Source organism: Filicampus tigris, chromosome 6, assembly GCF_054856515.1.
Source record: "Filicampus tigris isolate MCC_2025a chromosome 6, RoL_Ftig_1.0, whole genome shotgun sequence".
NCBI classification, from domain to species: domain Eukaryota; kingdom Metazoa; phylum Chordata; class Actinopteri; order Syngnathiformes; family Syngnathidae; genus Filicampus; species Filicampus tigris.
The window spans coordinates 28,486,936-28,507,660 of record NC_141222.1 but is presented as its reverse complement, the minus strand read 5'-3'; the positions used below and the strand labels follow the sequence as shown (position 1 = coordinate 28,507,660).

General features: G+C 42.6%; 2 protein-coding genes across 5 annotated transcripts in view; one reads left to right on the top strand and one right to left on the bottom strand.

Annotated features, from left to right (window-relative positions):
• npepps (aminopeptidase puromycin sensitive) overlaps positions 1–10,336 on the bottom strand; it is a 21,068-nt gene extending 10,732 nt beyond the window's left edge. Inside the window, exons 1-9 of the mRNA XM_086033104.1 lie at positions 9,920–10,336; positions 7,146–7,230; positions 6,951–7,028; positions 5,942–6,063; positions 4,442–4,549; positions 3,161–3,361; positions 1,611–1,707; positions 1,489–1,522; positions 52–166 (exon numbers count right to left, since the gene is read on the bottom strand). Coding sequence (XP_085889230.1) covers positions 52–166; positions 1,489–1,522; positions 1,611–1,707; positions 3,161–3,361; positions 4,442–4,549; positions 5,942–6,063; positions 6,951–7,028; positions 7,146–7,230; positions 9,920–10,204 — 1,125 coding nt within the window. The 5' untranslated portion in view covers positions 10,205–10,336. The remainder of the gene's footprint in view (positions 1–51; positions 167–1,488; positions 1,523–1,610; positions 1,708–3,160; positions 3,362–4,441; positions 4,550–5,941; positions 6,064–6,950; positions 7,029–7,145; positions 7,231–9,919) is intronic.
• Positions 9,831–20,725, top strand: mrpl45 (mitochondrial ribosomal protein L45). Of its 4 annotated transcripts, none has more exons than XM_086033105.1 (9): positions 9,836–11,584; positions 12,797–12,904; positions 14,298–14,496; positions 16,032–16,149; positions 17,358–17,456; positions 19,073–19,121; positions 19,691–19,840; positions 20,159–20,332; positions 20,409–20,725. In XM_086033105.1, the coding sequence occupies exons 1-9, from the start codon at positions 11,543–11,545 to the stop codon at positions 20,505–20,507; spliced, it is 1,038 nt and encodes a 345-aa protein (XP_085889231.1). In that variant the 5' UTR covers positions 9,836–11,542; the 3' UTR covers positions 20,508–20,725. The 4 variants fall into 4 exon arrangements, with proteins under 4 accessions (XP_085889234.1, XP_085889231.1, XP_085889233.1 ...); XM_086033107.1 differs by lacking the exon at positions 9,836–11,584 and adding an exon at positions 11,627–12,633; XM_086033106.1 differs by lacking the exon at positions 9,836–11,584 and adding an exon at positions 11,628–12,577.

The window sequence follows — 20,725 nt, the reverse complement described above, 5'->3', positions numbered from 1 at the left end:
TAGGGGCCATTTCAGGCATCTTGTTCATTTGTGCAGATATCGCTCCATTACCATGGTGACCAGGTTTCCGAACCACTGGTGGGCGAGTTCGTGACCCACCACCAGCGCCACCCACTGCCTGGAAGATGCACATGAGTTCTTTGGGTCAATAAGCAGCGCCGTCTCCCTGCACAAACGCAAACAGACACACTGCGTAAACTCTCTCGGCTCTCTGATGCCACATTCCTTTTTTTTTTTTTTTTTCTTTAATGAACCACTTTAGCTGTGTGAATAAAAACAGAATCAAGCTTCCCAAGGGTGGGGATTTGTCAAATTTTGTCATTTACAGCTTTGAACTTTCTACAGACCTTTAAATATATCAAAAACAAGCAAACTGTAGCTTTTGGCTACCGCTGCTGTATCCGGCCAATTGAATACATTTTTCGATTCCTCGTTATTTGCGAGATCGAATCAAACAACTGGGGTCAAATTTGTTTCTTCTACACTGGAAAGTAGACAATGTTGGCTTTCTCTTATATTTTCAGACAAGGGAGTAATTTTATGCAAATGTCTTCCTTCCCAAATTGTGTGTTAAATACACTCCAATTGAGCAAAGAAATGACACCATTTTGATTGTTACCCTCTGCTGACCATGGAGAACTAATCAATTTGAATTTAAGAAGCTGAGGAATAGAACGGCTGTGCCTTTAGCCATGTAAGCCAAAAAAGTGCTCCTTTTCCAGCCTGCGCATTGTCCAATCTAACGAAAATTGATTTAACAGGAGCTCTGTAAATTCACTCAGATAACAATGCAGGATCAACTGTTTGATCTCTGAGGTAAAATCACATCTCTGGCAATATGATCACATCTGTTGTAAGGTTTGACTCCTTTCGACCTTAAAGCTCCAAGAAGTTCAATGTTTCTGTGGCTCTGTCAAAGTCAATTAAGATCCTTATTCAGGGTCCAAAGTTTGATCTCGATCCGATCCGGATTAAACATTTGCCAACAATGTGATCGCGTGCCTGCCAAATATCGTCACATCTGTTGTGTATGGAAAGGATCAGATTTCTTTCAGCAATTCAGCTCGAAGAAACTAGGATTTAAAGAGGAAGTCAAGTCCCACAAAAGTCTGATTAATATTACAAAGAAAAATGGCCGCCCCACCGAGATGGATAAAAATGGGGGGATTTTTCTGCTTCATTCCTATTGCACAAACGCAATATTAATGACAATGCCTTGTTCAGACTGGACGGGGCACACAGACCATATTATTGTAAAGACATTTTTCGACTTCCCCTTTAAAAAGGGCTCTGTAAAATGCAGTCAGACACTAAATGCAATGTTTCAAATTTGATCCAGATATTTGCCAGCAATGGAAATGCACGTCCCTCGACAAATATCACATTGGTTGTGTTTATGTAGGACTGGCATCACATTTTGGCCTCATGGATCCAAACTTCATTACTGGATCCAAACAATGTGATGCGCCAGCAGGAAAGGTTAGATACCTGTAGGTAACAAGGCCCCAGTTTTCCATGGCACCTGAAAGCAGGGGGGCGGGGGGGTTAGGACACTTTAAATTTCATTTTTCACAAAGGCTTGTGTGCATGTCATGTGGAGAATCACTCACCAGCAGCAAAGTCAGCAATAGCAATGAGATCAATCTTAGGTAAAGGATAAGGAACACTGAAGTAGTCTTTGTAGAAAGGTAACGTCTTTGTTGCTACCTGAAACCACACAGTAATATTCAAATTAGGGGGTTGCCAAAGTAATTTCAATGCAACAGGCGAGTAATTAATTAGATTGATTGAATCATATGTATTGCTCAGGACCAAAGTACAGTGGTACCTCTACTTACGAAATTAATTGGTTCAGGAAGAAAATTCTTCAGTAGAAAATTTTGTCAGTAGGGACGCGTTTTCCATGTAAATGCCCTAATCCGTTCCAAGCCAATATTCAGACATCAATGTTTTATAAAGCATAAAAATGCATGAAAACATGTAACAAACACGTTACAATGAGATTGCACAATAAATGAGAGTTGTGCATAAGGTAAAAAAAACAAAGAATAGAGTAAAGAACAAAAATGATGGTCGTTTACCTTTGAATTGCTGTCCTCATTGCTTTTTGCCCTCTTTGGTTCATCTTCTCTCTCAGAAGCGGTTTTTGCACTCATTTAATAACGTGGCGACTGTCGATACATTACGGTCATATTCTTTGGCGAGATCAACCAAAGGCATCCCTTTTTCATACTTTTCTATTATCTCTTGCTTTATTTGTATGGACAAAAAAACAATTTTCTCCTTTTTTTCCTTTTCCTCGTTTCTAATTCACGTAAAACTATCGGAACACCTCATGGCCCGAGGGGCGAATGACCAGGACGCCGCATAGACATATCTATCACACATATATATATATATACATATATATCTACCTACCTGTCTGTCTATCTACACGCATAGGCGCATACAGTCGAGGTCCCTCTTAGCCAATGGGATGCCAGGAAGATGCTAGGTAACAGCCAATGGCAGATCAGTATGTTGCGTTCAGGAAACTCCGGAGCTGCGATTCACAGCCCATACTGTATTTTTACCTTTCGTATCTTGAAATTTCTTTTGTAACAAGAGACAATATTTTCCTGTCGAGGCGTTTCGTAACGTGAAAATTTCGTATGAAGAGACGTTCGTAAGTAGAGGTACCACTGCACGTTCCCCGGACGTACACTGCTTACACTAACAACACAGCTGCAAATAGGGGACCTCGTTGCCAAAAGCACAGTCCGTGTTGCCAAATAAGCCACCTTGTTGCTATATTTAGCAACCTTTCTATTTTATTATTTTATTTTTAAAGAAAAAGCGACTGTCACCTTCAATTTCTGCAAAAAATTTTAAATGACAACGTGAGCGGAATCCGTTTCACATTGTTTGTGTATGATGTAAGAAGGTTAACTAAACACAGTTTCCTAAAAAGTCCAACTTCTCCGTAATCTGTTGGAAGTTGGTGCAAATGTTGAGTAAAAAAACAGTTTCAATGGTTGTTTGTTATCAGGAGAAAGAAAGCAAATTCCAGAAGGGGGAAAGACCCAAAAAACGTCCATGTCATTTGCTTTTTCTACAGTAGAAGTGGAAGTGGAAGTGGAAATGTGAGATTGTATTTCCATCAGAGGACGGGCGGGCTCACCTCCAGTGCAAAGCGACCTTGCTCAGCCTTCCCCACCGGCGTGTAGACGCGCACCAGCACGCCGTCCGACGACTGACTTTCCACAAAGTCGAACTCGCCGATGACGAACGCTACCAGGTACGTGGACATGATGGGCGTGGTGCCAAACTTGATCTCCACCAGGTCCTCCTCGCTCGGGTACGGCTGGCGCTCGACGACGTTCTGGAGGCCAAGCAGAGCAAACGTGGATGTGGAGATGCATGATACAATACAATTTTATTTATATAGCGCATTTCATAACAGCTAAGACATTTCGTGTTTTATGTTAGCATTAAGATAGCGGACCATTGTTTATATATGGTTTGGTTTTCATTTTCATTTATTTTGTGTCAGTTTTATAGTCAAGGGGTGACACACAAACAGCAACTTTAAAAAGTTGAAGTGTATTTAAAGCATCTGAGAGAGGATGAACTAAAAAATATGTTTTCTTTAAATATGGTCTGTCCATATCACAAGTGAGAATGGAACACATCCCAGAATGTACAATCAAATGTCATTTTATCCATCTTTAAAGCGGAAGTCAACCCAAACGTATTTTTTTCAAGAATATGTTCTATGCAAGCCCACTCGTTAAAACAAGGCATTCTGATAAATATTGCGTTTGTGGAATAAGGATTAAAGAGCAAATTCCGCCCGTTTTAGCCATCTCTGGGGGCGGCCATTTTGTCACTTCTGTCAACTGAAAACGACATCACAGTTGCTCAGGGCTCAGGTAACGACTAATCAAGGCTGACCTCTTTTCTGAAGCTGAGCCATGATTGGTCGTTACCTGAGCCCTGAGCAGTTGTGATGTCATTTTCAGTTGACAGAAGTGACAAAATGACCGCCCCCGCCGAGATGGCCCGAAATGGGTGGATTTTGCTGCTTAACTCGTAATCCACAACCACAATATTCATCAGAAAGCCGTGTTTCAACTCGTGGGCCTGCTGGCAACACATTCTTGAAAAAAAAAAAAAAAAAATGGGTTGATTTTCCCCTTTGAAGACCACTCCTGCATCAGTCTGCATGTTGGGCCCCTTTGTACGCAATCTAAACACATCCTACGCAAGAAAAAAAAAAAGGCTTTAGCGCAGTCAGAGTGCAACTCACTCAACACTATGGTCATGATTGCGTTCGTAGTTTGCCATAGTGTGCAAACTGCGCAGTCTCCTAACATTTCAGTTGTCCATTGGTCGTCTCTTGTGTGAAAGTGGCCCTGGGTGGAGGTAGGCGGGGTGTCGCCGAGCCCCGAGTGACACGTACCATGTTTGACAAGGCGACGCAGTCCTTGGGGACAATCAGCGTGATGTCAAAGGTGGCTTTGATGGCCGGCTCGTCCCAACAGGGGAACGCTCGGCGGGCGTCCGTGGCCTGGGGCGGGGTCGGACAAACAGAAAGGAGGACAGACGAGTTCAACGTCAGGTCACATCGGTGGTGGCAAGAAACTAAGCACTAACAAAATCAACCCCCACCACACGGCGGTTCATTTTCACACCTCTAATGTAGCGCTGATTTGGAAAAACGCCGTTGTTTACTGTATGTGTTTTAGCAGTGTACCGCCAAAGTCCTAATTCATTCCGCGTTGCGTTGGGAGCAGGATCTTCAAATCTCCATCAGTGAGGCGGTTTGCTCCGAAGCGTTGAGCAAAATTCAGTCATCCTCAATTGAGTGCCGGACCAGTTCAAAGTGGCGCACCGAGCCCATCTTCAGACGTAGAAATGGCACACATCTAGCCTTGTATTCAGCCTACTTGTGGCCACTTTAAGACACGTCCTAGCTTGGCCCCGGAATACAACATTACTGTGTTGGAATAGGGTTTTTGCGACACGCTCTCTGTTGTACTAGCGGTAAAAATGACCTTCAATCCGCCGATGTTACTTTTTGGGGGTTGTGGCGGAGGGCTTAGGACTACCTGCCAAGAATCGAGAAGCTATTGATCGCCTTCTCAATATTACTAGCATGCCGCTTAGAAAGATGGAGCTCCTAGTTCAGTATCACACTGGATTATAGATGCACTATTTCATCTTCAAGTCATCAGTTTCATCTAAACCTAATGTGCCTTGTGGGGGCTTTTTTTTTTTTTTTAAACATTCGCGCAAGAACGAATATTTGTACAATATTCTGGCAGACTCACATCAGTGTTGGGCAAGTTACTTTGAAAAAGTTATTAGTTATAAATGACTTCTTCCAAAGAGTAATTGTGTTACTAACTCAGTTACGGCCTTGTAAAAGTAATTAGTGACTCAACAAAGTAATTATGATAGGTTTCTAGTATGTTCTACGTTTATAAATAGCTGAATGAAGCATAAAAACTCTATATTTTAAAACGTTTTACATTTATTTGAACTCGACAGATTGCAACTTGCCACATGCATAGAAATAAAAGTGTATCCAAATGAAATGCTGAAAAGAAATCATATTCACACACTGCATTGAAGTGCAAAAACTGAGACACACTAACATAAACAAAAATGTAAAAAGAAATCAAGGTTAATCTGGCCATTAGGTAGTGCTCTCTGTACTATTGCACAGTAAACTGAGCAAAACTTAAACATTCAGTTTACAACTCTGTGTGTTTAAGTACGTTTAAATGTGTTTCAGATGTTTGTTTAAAGCAGATTTTCACCTACCATGGGTGGTTGTCGAACCTGTCCCCCTAATAAAAAGGTGTTGGCTGTATTTTGTTGCTGTACAACTGAGCAAAGGACACTGCACGTCCGTCCATCTGGCGTCTCGTGCTACCGTCCGACGTCACCATCTCACCTCAAATTGTGTGACGGCAGCATAGCAGGTCTCTCCCGCGGTGTTGGTGTATTTACTTCTGTAGAAACCTTTCATTTTGTCATTCAGCTCCCCTGCAAACTTGATCTTCAACACACCAGAACCTTACAAGCAGAAAGAGTGAAAAGTGACATGATTTACAAGGAGAAGAATATTCAAGCACCTCTTATATATGCAGACATTTTTCAGAATGACAAAAACCTTAAAGGCCAAATTTACATTTGTACACTAGTCTTGGGCAATCCGGCCTTAAAAAGAAATTTTGGTTTACAATCTTATCAAACCAGTACTCCCACACCCTTGTTTTTCTTTTTTTGGGGCGGTTCTGAAAAAAATACATTACAATGACATTATTCAAAATTTTGCTTTCTTGTTTTAGGTCACATCTGGGACTTGCTTGAGCATCCGCTTTCTACCCAACAAGCTTTGAAACTGTTCTCATCCAGCATGTTTTTTTTCCTCAGGAACAAATTGCAACTCCCACAAAGATGTTAAATCTTTTTTTTGTACAGAATGGGTGAAAATAAGTGCTCCCTCTTGGGATTTTTTTTTTTTTTGCCTTCTCGTCAAAAACACGATCTTTACCGAGATAATATCAAACTTACTGAGAACAAACGAACAACGTTGAGTATTATTCATCGCGACCCCAATGATCAACAAAAAAGCACACCTCCAACCAAAAATAGCAACAAAGCGCCAGCGCCTCCCCCACCCAAAAAGTTCCATGAACACGCAAATAAAGTTTCTTCATCTTCACACAAGCATCTCAGGACTAGCCTCTGCATTTTTGCTACAGGCAACGGACTCTTCATATTCAACTGTACTGGCGCGAAGATTGCTCGTTTTTTTTTCCAGGATTGGACAAAATGGATTTCCGCCAACAATATCTAAGTTTCCTATCAGGACGTGACCTTAAATTGAGTACATCCCTGGCCATCGGGAGTAACCGGCTTCGAAAATGAGTGTCACTTTGCAGCCCTTATCTTCTCACCTTTCTTCAGAGCGCAAGGAAAGGACAAGGTCACCTTCTCATCCTCATTTTGATAGTTGAATCCTGTGGCGTCAATTTCTATGAAAAATACATTAAATTTTTTTTTAAAAAAGAGTGATTGTGTTATGTTGGTTATGTGATCAACCAGGATGATGAAAGGGGTGGGGAGTCGGGGTATGTACAAATCAGACTCACCGTCCCCTCCTTGCGGCGCAAAGGAGGCTGTGATGATGTCGATGTCGGCGCAGTTCATCACAATCTGATTGGTGGCTTGCGTCACCTGCACGTGCAATACAAATAGACCCAAAGTTCACACTTGTTCATCTCGTTTCAAGGGACAGCATTTGACCAAAAAGGGATTTCTTTGAATGTCGTGTATACAAATAATTAGAAAATATACATATGTAACAACCAAGTTTGACTTGAACCGGTCGGATCGGCCGGTATTTTGCATTTTATGAAAAATCTGTGATTGGCTGTAATGTCTTAATTTGCCAAACATTCAATGAGGTAATTGATCGGGTCCACGAAATAAGACATTACAGCAAACAACGGAGGACGTCCTGTGCTGCGGTGGTGCACGTTTGAGTCCCAAAGCATTCTTTCGAGATGGGCGAGTATCGGTACTCGGTTATTGGGCCGATACCAAGCATTATTTCAAGTACTCGAATGCTTGCGACAGCGGCCAGTACCAACTGCATGCGTGGCTGACGAGTGCTTTTTATTGTTGTCATTTTTTTAACTGCATCCATGTCCATCCTTCATATGCCCATTAGGATCTCATTTATATACGTTTATGTATGTTTATAAGTAGTGATGAGCAAGTACCAATACCAGGTGTTGGTATTGGGCCGATATGGCCCTATTTAAAAGTATCCGATACTCGCGGAGGCTGCAGTCATCAGCCACTGATACTTGAGGCTAAATAAAATAATAACGGCTCTGACACTGAGTTAGTACTTCTCTGCAGTAGTTGGCACTGTGCTGCATCAGTTTCACACATCGGCAAATCATCATATGCGTCATACAGATAGGTCTGATCCGATCAGTGACCCTCTTTATTAAACTCCTCGAGTTTACCCTGATCGTGAAAAGCCTACGTACACTTTGTTCATTTTTGGCACACTTTTGAAAAAAGTTCCCAAGTACCTTAACACGTCTGTACTTTTTACCATGCAGCCCAAAGCTCGAGAATCGCTGAACACTTTTCACCCGATTTTTGTCTTGCTGAAATTAGCAGGGCAGTCGCATCTTCTCCATTATGCCTATGCTAGGTTGGTTACCATGACAACCAGGGGTGAATCTAGGGGGCAAACGCATGTTGAGCCCCAAGTCTAAAAAAAAAAAGTCAGCATGGAATCCATTTTCCCTGGTGAAGGCAGCACTTCATACACGACTCCACTCCGCTCCATATCAATAAAAATGCACTTGCGAGTTAGTGTGTACATCCATGCAGCGGAAACGCTGCAAAATGCAAGTTTGTCCTTATGCGCCACGAACTCCTTGATAAACTGGTGCTCACTGGAAATCTGTGAACAAGTGGCTACAAAATACGCAAACTGTGAATGGGTGGCATTCCAAGCATCCCTCTTCACGCTACGTTCACAGTGGACGCTGGTGTTGATGTTGACGGTTGGTGACACGGCAGCGGCGCCACAGTCCCTGCCGGTCGGCCAAGGAGCAGCCATGTGCGTCTGCGCTTCCTGCCAGGCTACGTGAACAGCTAGTCAACTTTCACCGCTTTCCACCTTTTTCCTAAACCCCAGCAGCCTTTACGTGGATTAACGGTGCAACTTCTGCTATGAAGCAAACCGTCATTTTGTTTATACGGCACCGGTTGGCGTGAGTCAACTTTCTAGAACAGTTATGGGTTGGGAAGGCCAGTTGTTGCATCTTAAAAGAGAAAACATGACAATCCTGCTCCCTATGCCTGTAGCGGAGTAGGATGATGAGGACATCAAAAAGTGGGCAGTGACAACGTAGTCGCGTGTTTAGCTCTTTTGGGACTCTGGCGCTTCAGACGGTGAGGTGATGAGTATGGGACTTTTAGGTCAAGATTGAATTCTGTCAATTTTTACTGATTTTGATTCAATTCGCGACTTCCATCACATCTAGCTTCGGATAAATATTTCCTGTTAAAACGGTCAAAATGTATTACATCTATTCTTCTCTCTGCTTCTTTTCAATCAAAATTTGCATTCTTCTGTCATTCTTCCTCACGTGTGTTCTCTTCGCCGAGTTACCTGGTTGTTGCGAGCTTATCGGAGCACACCACACAAAATAATACAGCGAAAAACTGTTAAACGTGTTGTTGTTTTTTTATTCTTCGTGTGTGGGGTCTGCAACAGATAAACAACCTTTTAAGATCTGAAAAATCCTAGCGTGCGTGCGCGCGTGCGTGCGTACTGGGCCTTACCAAACACCAGCCAGCCCGCAACGACCCATTGACCGACTACTAATAACAATTATTATAATTATTATTTTTATTATCATTGTTATTATTACCACTACCACAAACGGTGTTTAGCGGCCAAGCAACTGTGATGAAAAGGGCTTATCAGCGGGGGCAAAATAAAAACAATAACAATAATTACACGCACTGACAAGCGCCGTTAGCTAGCACGCTAACAGCTAACCGCTAAGCTAACGTAAGAGTGCAAATCTTGACCGATTTGGCGTCCAGACAAACAAACTGTGCACCAATGACTACAACTTTAAGATTATATGTTAGTGATAGCTTGGTAGGAAAATGTGAATGTCGCCACATTTCTTCCATTTGGCGAGTGCTTGTCAGGCTACGACAGGCGAGCTAATGGCCAAGTGACTGACATATTACGTAAGGGCAAAAAAAAAAAAAGCCCGAGCGACTGAGTGAGTGAGTGAGTGAGTGAGTGAGGCAGTCAGTGAGTGAGTGAGTAAGTGACAGTGTGACAGTCCGGCGTATTGTTTCACGTTTGCGTTGCACGTACCTCCACCATCGCCTGCAGCTTGCCGCCGAACGTGAAGTTGACTAGGTCGGGCTGCAGACAGAGCCCGTAGTTGACGGGGTACACGTCCGTGGGAAGCCGCTCAAAGGGCCTCCTTTTGGCCATGGCTGCTGAACACTGAGCGGCCGCTCTCACCGTCGTAATACCTGCAACGAGTTGTTGGACTTTTATTGGTGCACACGGGAGGACAGTGGGCGCTAGTCGGCCGCTGAGTCTTTGCACCAGCAGGGAGGACTGCGTGAGCGTGCGGCTCAGAAGGAGCGACATCAACCGGAAGCTTCTCTCTCTCTCGGCTCACAGCGAGTCTCCTCCAGTCACGGGCGGAATTTCCGAGGTCCCAATCGGAAGCGGCGGCTGGAATACTCCCATCCCACCACCGCAACACACCCCGCCCAGCCTACCCCACAACATGCCTGTCCCTGACTGCCCCTAGTCCCTCCGTCAACCAGGTAAAACTCCACACAATACATCGCTGGGGAAAAAAATGAGGGGCTACCGCAACGACGGTAATTTACGGTCACAAATGTCATGCCAACAATTCCTCATGACATACAAATTGGAGCGTTTCTGTCATTTTCTGTTCAAATCCAGTTTAGTCAAGCAAGTTTGGTATTGGTACCACTTGTGGTTCGTGGGCTCCCTCTGGTGGTTAAAACAAAATTGAGTCCAGCACAGTACATTTGTTAAGTGATGTTTCGTTGTATTTAAAGTCAGTTTTTCTTTTTTTTTCTATATCTCTAATACTTAATTTTCTGTGATTTAGCTGAAAGCACTTTTCTGGTCGGAATTTTTGGAGGCGGGGCTAAAACAAGGCCTGATGACGCAACCACGCCACTTGCAAGAGTTGCCCCTCCCCTACAATTTAAAGATGGAGTGCCTTCATTCTTTAATTGGCTGTCCGACGCAATATGAAAATAACTTGGCCGTGTTCTACCATTATAGCATGCTGCAAAAATACATCTTCCTGAAGTGTTATTTGAGTTATTTAGGCTACGGTTTCTTTGGAATGTGTCATCACACGCCAGGGGCGGAGGTACTTGCTGGGCAGTGGATTTCAGTGACGCTCTTAATACATTTTAAGATCACCTGGTTAAAAAAAGGGTCTCTCTAATCCAAATTTAATCTGATATTTTATTCCATATTACATTTTCAGCAAAATTGGAGAACTTCATTTTCTTCTTCAGTGTAATTTTTTGCTAAACAAATTACACAATTAATTATCAAACTATCCAAATTTTATCAGCAGGCCTGTCTTGCGTGGGTATTGGCCTTTGTCCATAATTTTTCACCTCATAAAACTTTCCTTTGGAGCAACTCTAATATACTTGTCAGAAACAAGTTGAGAGGAGCCAGCTGAGGTGGCTTGGGCATCTGATTGCCTCCTGGACGCCTCCCCGGTGAGGCGTTCCGGGCACATCCCACCGGCAGGAGGCCCGGGGACGACCCAGGACGCCCCGGAGAGACGTCTGTCCCCCAGGTGGCCTGGGAACGCCTGGGGATCACTCCAGAAGAGTTGGAAGATGCGGCTGGGGAGAGGGAAGTCTGGGCTTCCCTGCTGAGACTGCTGCCTCCGCGACCCGACCTCAGATAAGCGGCAGATGATGGATGGATGGAGGGGTCCCACAGACGCGCAAACACCAATTAAGGGTTAAGTATAAATATCAGTAACTCTTGTTTCTGAAATAATGTAACAAGAAAATGTTTGTAATATATCTGTTATTTATTACATATGGTAATTTGTAACTTTGGTACAAATTTTTGCAAGCGTCATGGAAGTTGACGTGCTTCATTTCCATTTGCGGGCCGCATAAAATTATGTGGCAGACCAGATCTGGCTCCCGGGTTTTGAGTTTGACACCTGTGCCTTATGTGTCATACGTGCATGCTTATTGTGCTAGGTATGTAGCCTAAATATTACAATACTCAACACTACATACCTAATTAAACATGATATACCTGCTGTAAAAAAGAAAAAAAATACATCTATGTATTTACATGCATACATTCATGTATTTTTATTTTTATAGCCATTCCTTTGTCAATCGGGAACGTCGTTAAACTACACAGATTTTATAATATATACCTCTATTTAATAATAATGATAATAACAATAATAATAATGATGAATGCTGAGGTGTTTAATCAGTGTTGTAGTGTCATTAAATCATTCATACTCACGTTATCCGAGGACGTGTTTCTTATTGTCTGTGTTACTAGCCTAAAATACTACAATATATATTCAACACTACGAGCTTACTAAAAAAATAAATATATTTATAAAAAATATATCTTTATCACGATAATTTTTAAAATGGCTGACATTTGTGATACAAAAAAAAAAAAAAAACTACGGGTGAGCCCCCCTTAATTGAAAAAGTGGGCAAACGGCGGAGTGTGCGGGATGCATGTGTGACGTCACGCCAGTTTTGTGTGCTCACCCTTTGTCGCCACACGTGCACGCGGTCACGATCACTGTGACGTCACAGGACGCGTGTTTTTTTTTGTTTTTTTTGTGGTGTCGATGCATTGGGCTGCGCGCGCATGTACGTCAGAGTGGCTCGACTTTTTTTGCCCACACAGGCCAGCGCCATGAGAATACTGTAGCCGTGAAAACTGTGACACGCGTGTCAGTGGTGGAAAGTAAGGACGTACTTACGTAAAATAGTTGCCAAGTTATCAAAAAGAGTATTGTTTATGTAAAGTTTTGCTTTTGTTACGGCTAAGATTATGGTAAACCAGTAGTAGTATTTATGAATTTAAATCCTAATACTTTATAACTCATATTTGCTAGATAACATACATACATAACATGTATTGTACCGATGTAATTTGTCTAATATCGTGTCTTTGTGCGTGAAGAAATGGTGCGTGCATGGGCCACCACCGGAAATAGATTTTGTACAGTTTCCGCTAAATGGTATCAAGATGGCGGCGCCCGGAACGAGGACGCTAGCTGCCTACTTTAAGGTAAAGGACAAATTTCACATTGAAAGCATCTTTGTTGGACGATAGACTAGACTGAGCCAAGCGCAGTCATTTTGTTGATCCAGTGGACGCGTTAATGACACATTTAAGGTCGCCGCCTGAAGCTAAGGTAGCGGTAGCGTTAGCTAGTTAGCAAAAACGTAGGCTCCTTTCAGGAGGTGGAGGACAACTTTGGCAACATGAATAATAATGGCTATATTATGTACTCTATTTTCGCGTATGTAAATGTTGTGACCTGTTTCTGTTGGTGAATTGTTCACAATGTGTGTTTGGGGGGATTTTCTGGGGGATAAAAACACTAACAGTGAGTGCGTTTTCAAAGAAGTCAACCCAAGTTCAAGAATATGTTCCCAGCAGGCCCACGAGTTGAAAAGGGCATTCTGATAAATATTGCGTTTGTTGAATAAGTGTTAATCCACTCATTTTTAGCCATCTCTGGGGGCGGCTATTTTGTCTTCTGTCGATTGAAAATGACATCACAACTGATCACAACGACCAATCACGGCTGACCTGTTTTCTGAATCTGAGCTGTGATTGGTCGTTGTGAGCAGTTGTGATGTCATTTTCAGTCGACAGAAGACAAAATGGACACCCCCAATAGATCGCTAAAAACAAGTGGATTAACTCTTCTTCCACAAACGCAATATTTATCAGAACGCCCTGTTTCAACTCGTGGGCTTGCATAGAACATATTCTAGAAAGAAAATGTTTGCGTTGACTTCCTCTTTAAGCCATTCCCCGGTGTTTTTGCATTCTTTTAATGCTATTTGATTTCAACATTCGATTCATGATCTGTAAGACTAAATCCTAAAAGAAAAAAGTTGATAATTAACCCTCTTGTTACTTTGTTGGACAAATTGATCAGCGTCAAAAAGAATTTCAATTTATTTTGTGCGTTTCCTTGGTACATAAAATATGTTGACGCTGGCAGGCGACACGTTAAAATGAGGCAGAAGTGTTTCAGTTTTTTCTTTATTTTTGTGAATATCATGTACTCATTCCCATTATAAATCAGTAATTGAATGAAAATTTCCCCACTGTGGGATCAATAAAGGCATTCTTATCTTATCTTATCTTAATTGTCTCCATGTTTTGATCACCCGAAAAACTTATGTAAAAATAAAAAATGTGAAATTTATGTTGCTGTTTTTGTTTCTATTTTTCCCTACAATTCTAAGAGTTCTAAACTATATAGTGATACATTCATTTGTACACTAGTCAATTTTGTGTGAATAAAATACAACTGGCCAAAGGCATTAAGTTTAAACAGAATAGCATCACACACTCAACTGGTTGAGGGAACTGTAAAACGTTGGTTGTTTTCTCAAATGATGAATGAGTGAATTTGAACCATTATCTGTCATCCGCCCATCAGGCTTTCGAAACTTCAGTGGGTGTCCCATGGCACCCCATTCCGCTTTTAGTGCCCGTGCGGACCAAGAAGCGCTTTTTCGTCCCCCCGGCCGTGGGCGCGAAGGGCAAGCAGAATGTCAACCCGGAAGCCAAGGCCAGAGCAGCTGGGGTTGTGTTCCGACAGCAGTACATGGAGAGACCCATCAACATCGCCTGCACCGGTATTGTGTGATTCCTTTTCAACTCTTTGTGTGTGTGTGGGTGGGACGCATTATACAGTCATCTTCATTTATCAAGGAGCATGCATATGTTGCTATAGAGAGACCGTGTAAACAGTTTTTTTTTTCTTTATCATTAAAAGTATTCCTGGCTCATATGCACTCACTGACTGCCTACTACAAAAAAATGAAAACCCTTAACTTTGTTGAAACGTCTTTAAGCATGTTTATTGAACAATTTTTCGGATTTGCATAAATTTGAGGGTTTTTTTTTCAATTATTATTATTATTATTATTATTAATGTTTGCCAATTGTAGTAAAATTCTAACAAAAAAGGGAGCTCCCAGGGTCATCACCAGGTCTTCAAAAGTTAAATGAAAACTTAAACATTAGCGCCATATAGTTTTCTACAGTAACTACAGTCCTCCAAAATTTCAAAATCATAGAAATGTTCAAATTTGACTTATCACTATCTAATCAAAAAGTGCAGACTGTGTTTCCAGGGTCACTAGTATCTCTTAGTTAAGTTAGTTAACTGAAAATATACATAAATTGCTCCTTGAAGTTAACACAGTTAAAAATTGAGTTATGGGGCATCAGATTTTTAAAAAAGGCCGCTGCCGATATTTGTCGAAACACTGAATATCGGAGCCGATAATCGGCCCGGCCGATAACGGGTCTATCCCTACTATAGGCAACAAATCGCCAACATGTTCAATCAAACCATACGCAGGGTTTTTGTGGGTCGGTAAAAACATTAAGGGTCATTAAATGGATATTATGAAAATTAAGGTATTGAGTGGCATTAAATACGATGTCCAGAAGCATGAATTAAATGAAAACACCATAGGTAGGGTGCCGGTGAGCATTGAGCACCGAGCTCGGTTGCTACAGCTCTCAAGGGAGGTGTGCATGGCCACTCCCGGACCCCTTTGAGAACCAAGAGCCGAGTGCATGTCACTTGGAGTGACTCCAAGTCACTTTCTCTCTTTAGACTTGAGGCGTATTTTATCCAGCAACTCCTGAAGGTGGCTCGCGTGACATCATTGGTGTGATTTCTTCCTGGTTTCCAGGAAAGCTGTGCCACTAACAACAGTGTGCATCAGTCCAAAACTGAACTAAATAAAGTCATAGAGCTTTGCGCAAAGGAGTCACTACAACCCACTTTCGCAATATATAGCCATCCAACATCCAAACGGCTTAACCTGACAAGGGTCGCGGGGCGTGCTGGAGCGTATCCCAGCTGTCGACGGGCAGTAGGCGGGATTCACCCCTGAATCGGTTGCCAAACAATCACAATCATAATCACACCTCAGGACAATTTGGAGTGTTCAATTAACCCTCACGTCCACATAATACTACCTGAAAAAGACATTGAATGGCTAATTTAACGCTGGCATTGATTAAGATGGTACAAAAATGGCAGCCGAGTACTAAATCTATAAATCTGCTTTTGAGCAAGGCTGTGAAATTTGCGCTACGATATAGTGGAGGGGGCTGTTTGTCTCCTCTGAAAGTTTGTCATGCTCTCTTCCAGCGGGAATCTTTGACCCCTACGTGCCTCCCGAAGGCGACGCTCGTCTTTCCTCTTTGTCCAAAGAAGGCTTGAAGCAGCGCACGGAACAGCTGCGACAGAGCGCCTCCTCGCAGCTGGCGTAAGATTGTCTCGCCGTCATGAATAGGGTGGGAAACGTTGTTAGAATCAATTGGAATTGAGGAGCATCAGTGAGGTCAAGCCAGGAGTTTGCCGGTTTTGAACGAGGACCTAAAATTTACAAGGGGAAAACATTTTTTCACCTAATTCTTACCAGAACAAGAGCAGATTTCATTGCATGTCCAGTTGAAAACAGAGAACCGGTTGCCCTTTTTCCGTAACCCATTAAGGCCTAAAGCGCCTGTCTGAACAGCTCCCCAAAACCGTCAGTCGCCTTGGAATTACCCATGAAAACCTGAGGTTTTCCCAGAAATTCAACACTTACAAAATAATGATTATCTCAGCCCCTGTAGCAGACAGAAACAGCATTCCAAAAGAATTAAAGAGCTTAGACATGTGGCTTTCACACAGGCAGAATTTATGATTTACTCTTTAAATGGAAGATGTCAAAATAATGTGTCAGTGCAAGAGAAGCACTATTTTAATTTTTCAAAAAAAATCGAGTGGTGATTACCATCCTCTATTCTGTTACAAGGACGTCGTTATCGTTCATTGTCTACAAACCATATCAAATCACGTTTGACCGGGGTCACTGGTCGTGCGCGTTTGTCCATATATCACTGCCGTTACTTATCAGAGGTCCGGGCGATCGACGGCGACGGGAGCGACAGCTCCCAGGATCGGCAGCATATCTGTGAAAGTTAAATAAATACTTCAAGAGATACTAAATATCTCTATCCTAAAGTTTTCTAGAATAAATAAAGTTTTCCCAAAAAATCAATATAACTGAAATGTGAATCTTCCATTTAGATTTGTTTAAAGCTCAAACAAGAGTGCTGGAAGCTCCTAACATTTTGGGTCTAATTCAGCGACAGAATAACCCAGTTTTAAATTGACCTATTATCAGCCGTCGAAATGCAAGAAGGGTCGATGCAGATATGCTTCAAGATGCCAAATATCTGCATCGATCATCAGCCTCGCCCATAATCGGTCCATCGGTAAGCGTGACTCTGGTAGCTTTCCAATACATCACCCTACAGGACATGACTGCCAACAAATTCCCATCATTTCTATGAAATGTTTACAATTTTGATTATTTCCTCCGTTCCCCATCATAACTTGCCAGGAAAATTGACTGGAAATGTTCCCAGATATTTGCCGCTCATTTACAAGCCTAGAAGCCAATCAATATTTGTGTCACCCTCTCAGAATTCGGAAAATCAAAGAGTTCGACTCAGAGTTCTCCTCCAAGGATTTTGCCGAACGAGCCCAGGAAATCTTCATCGAGGCTCACAACGCGCTGTGCACGTACGTAATTACAGCTGAAACTCTTCTTGTTGAACACAACGGCTTTGGGAAAAGAGGATGTTCTGTTGTTAAACCTTGCCCAACTCCACAGGCGGCATTTTAAGCCTTCTTAATGTAGCCAGCTCTTTGTGGAAACAAAAATTACAGGCTCTTTGCCACAAATGTATTTTTATTTTTTAAAGATTTTTAGTAGTCAAGGAGGCTGGTAACTGATATTTGCAGCCGATATTTGTTTGCGCTGGCGTCCAGATTTTTACTTATACAAACTCCCAACGCTTGAATTTAAATGGGAAGTCAACCCAAACATCTTTTTTTCAAGAATATCTTCCATGCAGACCCACTAGTTGAAACGGGCATTCTGATTAATATTGCCTTTGTGGAATATGAGTGAAGCAGCGAAATGCCCCCGTTTTTAGCCATCTCATGGGGCGGCCATTTGTCACTTGCTTCGACTGAAAATGACATCTCAGTTGCTCAGGTAACAACCAATCGCAGCTCACCTGTTTTCTGAACCTGAGCCACGATTGGTCGTCAGCTGAGCCCTGAGCTACGGTGATGTCCTTTTCAGTCGACACAAGTGACAAAATTGCCGCCCCCTCAGATGACTAAAAGTGGGTGCATTTTGCTGCTTCACTCATATTCCACAAACGCAATAGTCATCAATCAGAATGCTGAGTTTAGACTAGTGGAGGTGCATGGAACATGTTGTTATCCAGAAAATTTGGGGGTTCACTTCCTCTTTTCCAGCGTTTCAAATTTGCAGCATGATAGTTTAAAATAGACATCTTTGTTTAAAAGTGCAAACAAAAAGTGCAGAGAGCTTACTGGCCAAGCAGCATGTCATGTAAAGTGAAATGAAAATGTCAACAAATACATCTTTCCCTGCAGTTTTCCACAGTAAATCAAGTTTTAAAAAATGTCGATACAGTAATTGAAATGTAAATCTTACACACTTACAAAAACATAAACGCGCATCCTCAACGCCACCACTGGCCAGCAGGTCACCAGTGTGAGGTGCCAGCAGAGAACTGGCAGACATCTCAAAATAACCCTTTTTTTTTTTTCAAACTCAGAACTTATCAGCCGTTGGATTTTAAAAAGTGATCCATGCTGATGAAAATGCAGAATATCTGCCCCGATAATCGGTCTATCACAAGTTAAATCCAGCCACATGGTGACGCTGCGCCAGTGCGGACTGACCAATGTGTGCGTGTGTTTAGCTGTGCCGCTTAAATCCCAGAAATGGACTTTAGACGCATGTGAAAACTTCGATTGGCAAAGCCACCCTCCATGAAATGTGCCACACCGCGTGGTTGCGCTCCTGAAACGCTTGGGAATTTCTCCCCAAATAAATTGAGAAACGGTTTATTCCTCAGCTCCTCTGAAGTTGCCAGCTGATGCAAAGTTTTAGACGCAGGTGTGTTAGCGCGCCAGTGAATTTGTATTTATTTGATTCTTTCTTTTCTTTTTCTTGACTTGAGTGGGCATGTAGCAATCACAAAGCGGGCAACGTACGTACTCATTTTGACCTGTGTTATGCGTTCCACACAGTGAGGAAAATTAGATTTTGATGGCACGTGACCTTTGAATGTGTTTTTGTGAATGTTCTTGTCCAGGTTCAACAAAGAGAAGCTTCACTCACTGGTGACGGAGCGCTGTTACCCTGTAAGTTCTCCGAAACACCTCCCCCCTGCCCAGGTTATTACAGTTAACAAGAATAACTCAAATTGAACCATTTTCATGAACGAAATAAAAGCGAAAATGCTCTTCAAAAAACAGCTACATTTCTTTAGTGAAAATGATGATTACAGCGAGACTGTCCTTTATTTTCCTCTTTGTCATTAGCTTTGGCCATTTATTTTAAATGTATTTATTTCTGTTTTTGTATGGCGGTATGGAAGAAAAAAGGTTGAAGAGTTATTTAGTAATTGCAGTTTACTCTATTACACAATGATTTGTTACTTTTTTTTAGTCGTGCACTCCACTAATACACAATACATTTAAAAAAAAAACCAACAACTAGTACTAAGACTAGTAACAAAACATAGCATTTCCGAAAAATGCAAAGAAGCAACCCGGCTCAAAAAGCAAACTAAAACTAACGTGAGTTTACAAAGCAAAAGTCAATCAAATTAAAAACAAACTGTAAAGACAAATCTCCAACGATTCAAACCCTGTTGGGTAGCGTTCCGACCGCAACTCAACTCCCATCGTGCATCTGCTGCCCGTGGCAGGAGATGACGCGGGGCAACCGCTACAAGAGCCTGCGCTGGCGCTTGGTGGAGTCGCTGGAGGCGCCCCGCGTGGTCCACGCCCGCAGCCCCGACATGGTTGCCAAGGGCAACCTCTACGGCCAGGTGACGGTCCGCATGCACTCCAGACAGGTGAGATCCCTAAAGAGAGAAATCAACCCAAATACTTTTTTTTTTTCCTTCCCAAAAATATGTTCCCAGCAGGCCCACAAGTTGAAACACGGCATTCTGATTCATTTTGCGTTTGTGGAATAAGAGTTAATTCACTCGTTTTTAGCCATCCCTGGGGGGCGGCCATTTTGTCACTTGTGTCGACTGTAAGCCATGATCGGTGGTTACCTGAGCCCTGAGCCGTTGCGGTGTCATTTTAATCTTTTGCACTGTCTTGAAATTTCTTAAAATATGTATCGTCCATCTGCGCAGCTGTGTTGACAAAGTGTCCTCCTGCAGACTCTGGCCATCTACGAACGCTTCGGGCGGTTGATGCTGGGCGACGAAGATCAGCCCAAGGATGTGTTGGAATATTTGGTCTTGGAGCGGCACCTGGTCAACCCCTACGGACGCTGGCGACTCCACGGGAAGATTGTGCCGTCTTGGGCCCCCGCCAAGGACCCCATTATTAAAGTAAGCCGTGGCAGTCATCACACTGACTTCAGGTCACCTTTAAGGACGCTTTCTAAGTTGAGCTCCTTGTTTCTAGACCGTCATGATTCCCGGGCCAAAGCTAAAGCCTGGCGAAGAATTTGATGCCCTCAACTACCAACTTCCCAAAGCGGAGGCAGTGCAGTGGTCAAAATGAGCCACCAGGTGGTGCCGCTGCACCTTCCAGCCACAGTAGGATGTGTTCAAATTCATGTAGTTCAAAGTCAACTTTTGGAGCACTTTTTGGTTGTTCAAATGTTGCTTTTTTTCCAGATCATGCGCTCGTTACTATTTTTGTCTTTACTATTATCATTTAAATGTCATGCGTGCGTGTGTGTGCCAAGAAAAAGCAAATAAAATCCACATTCAGCAATG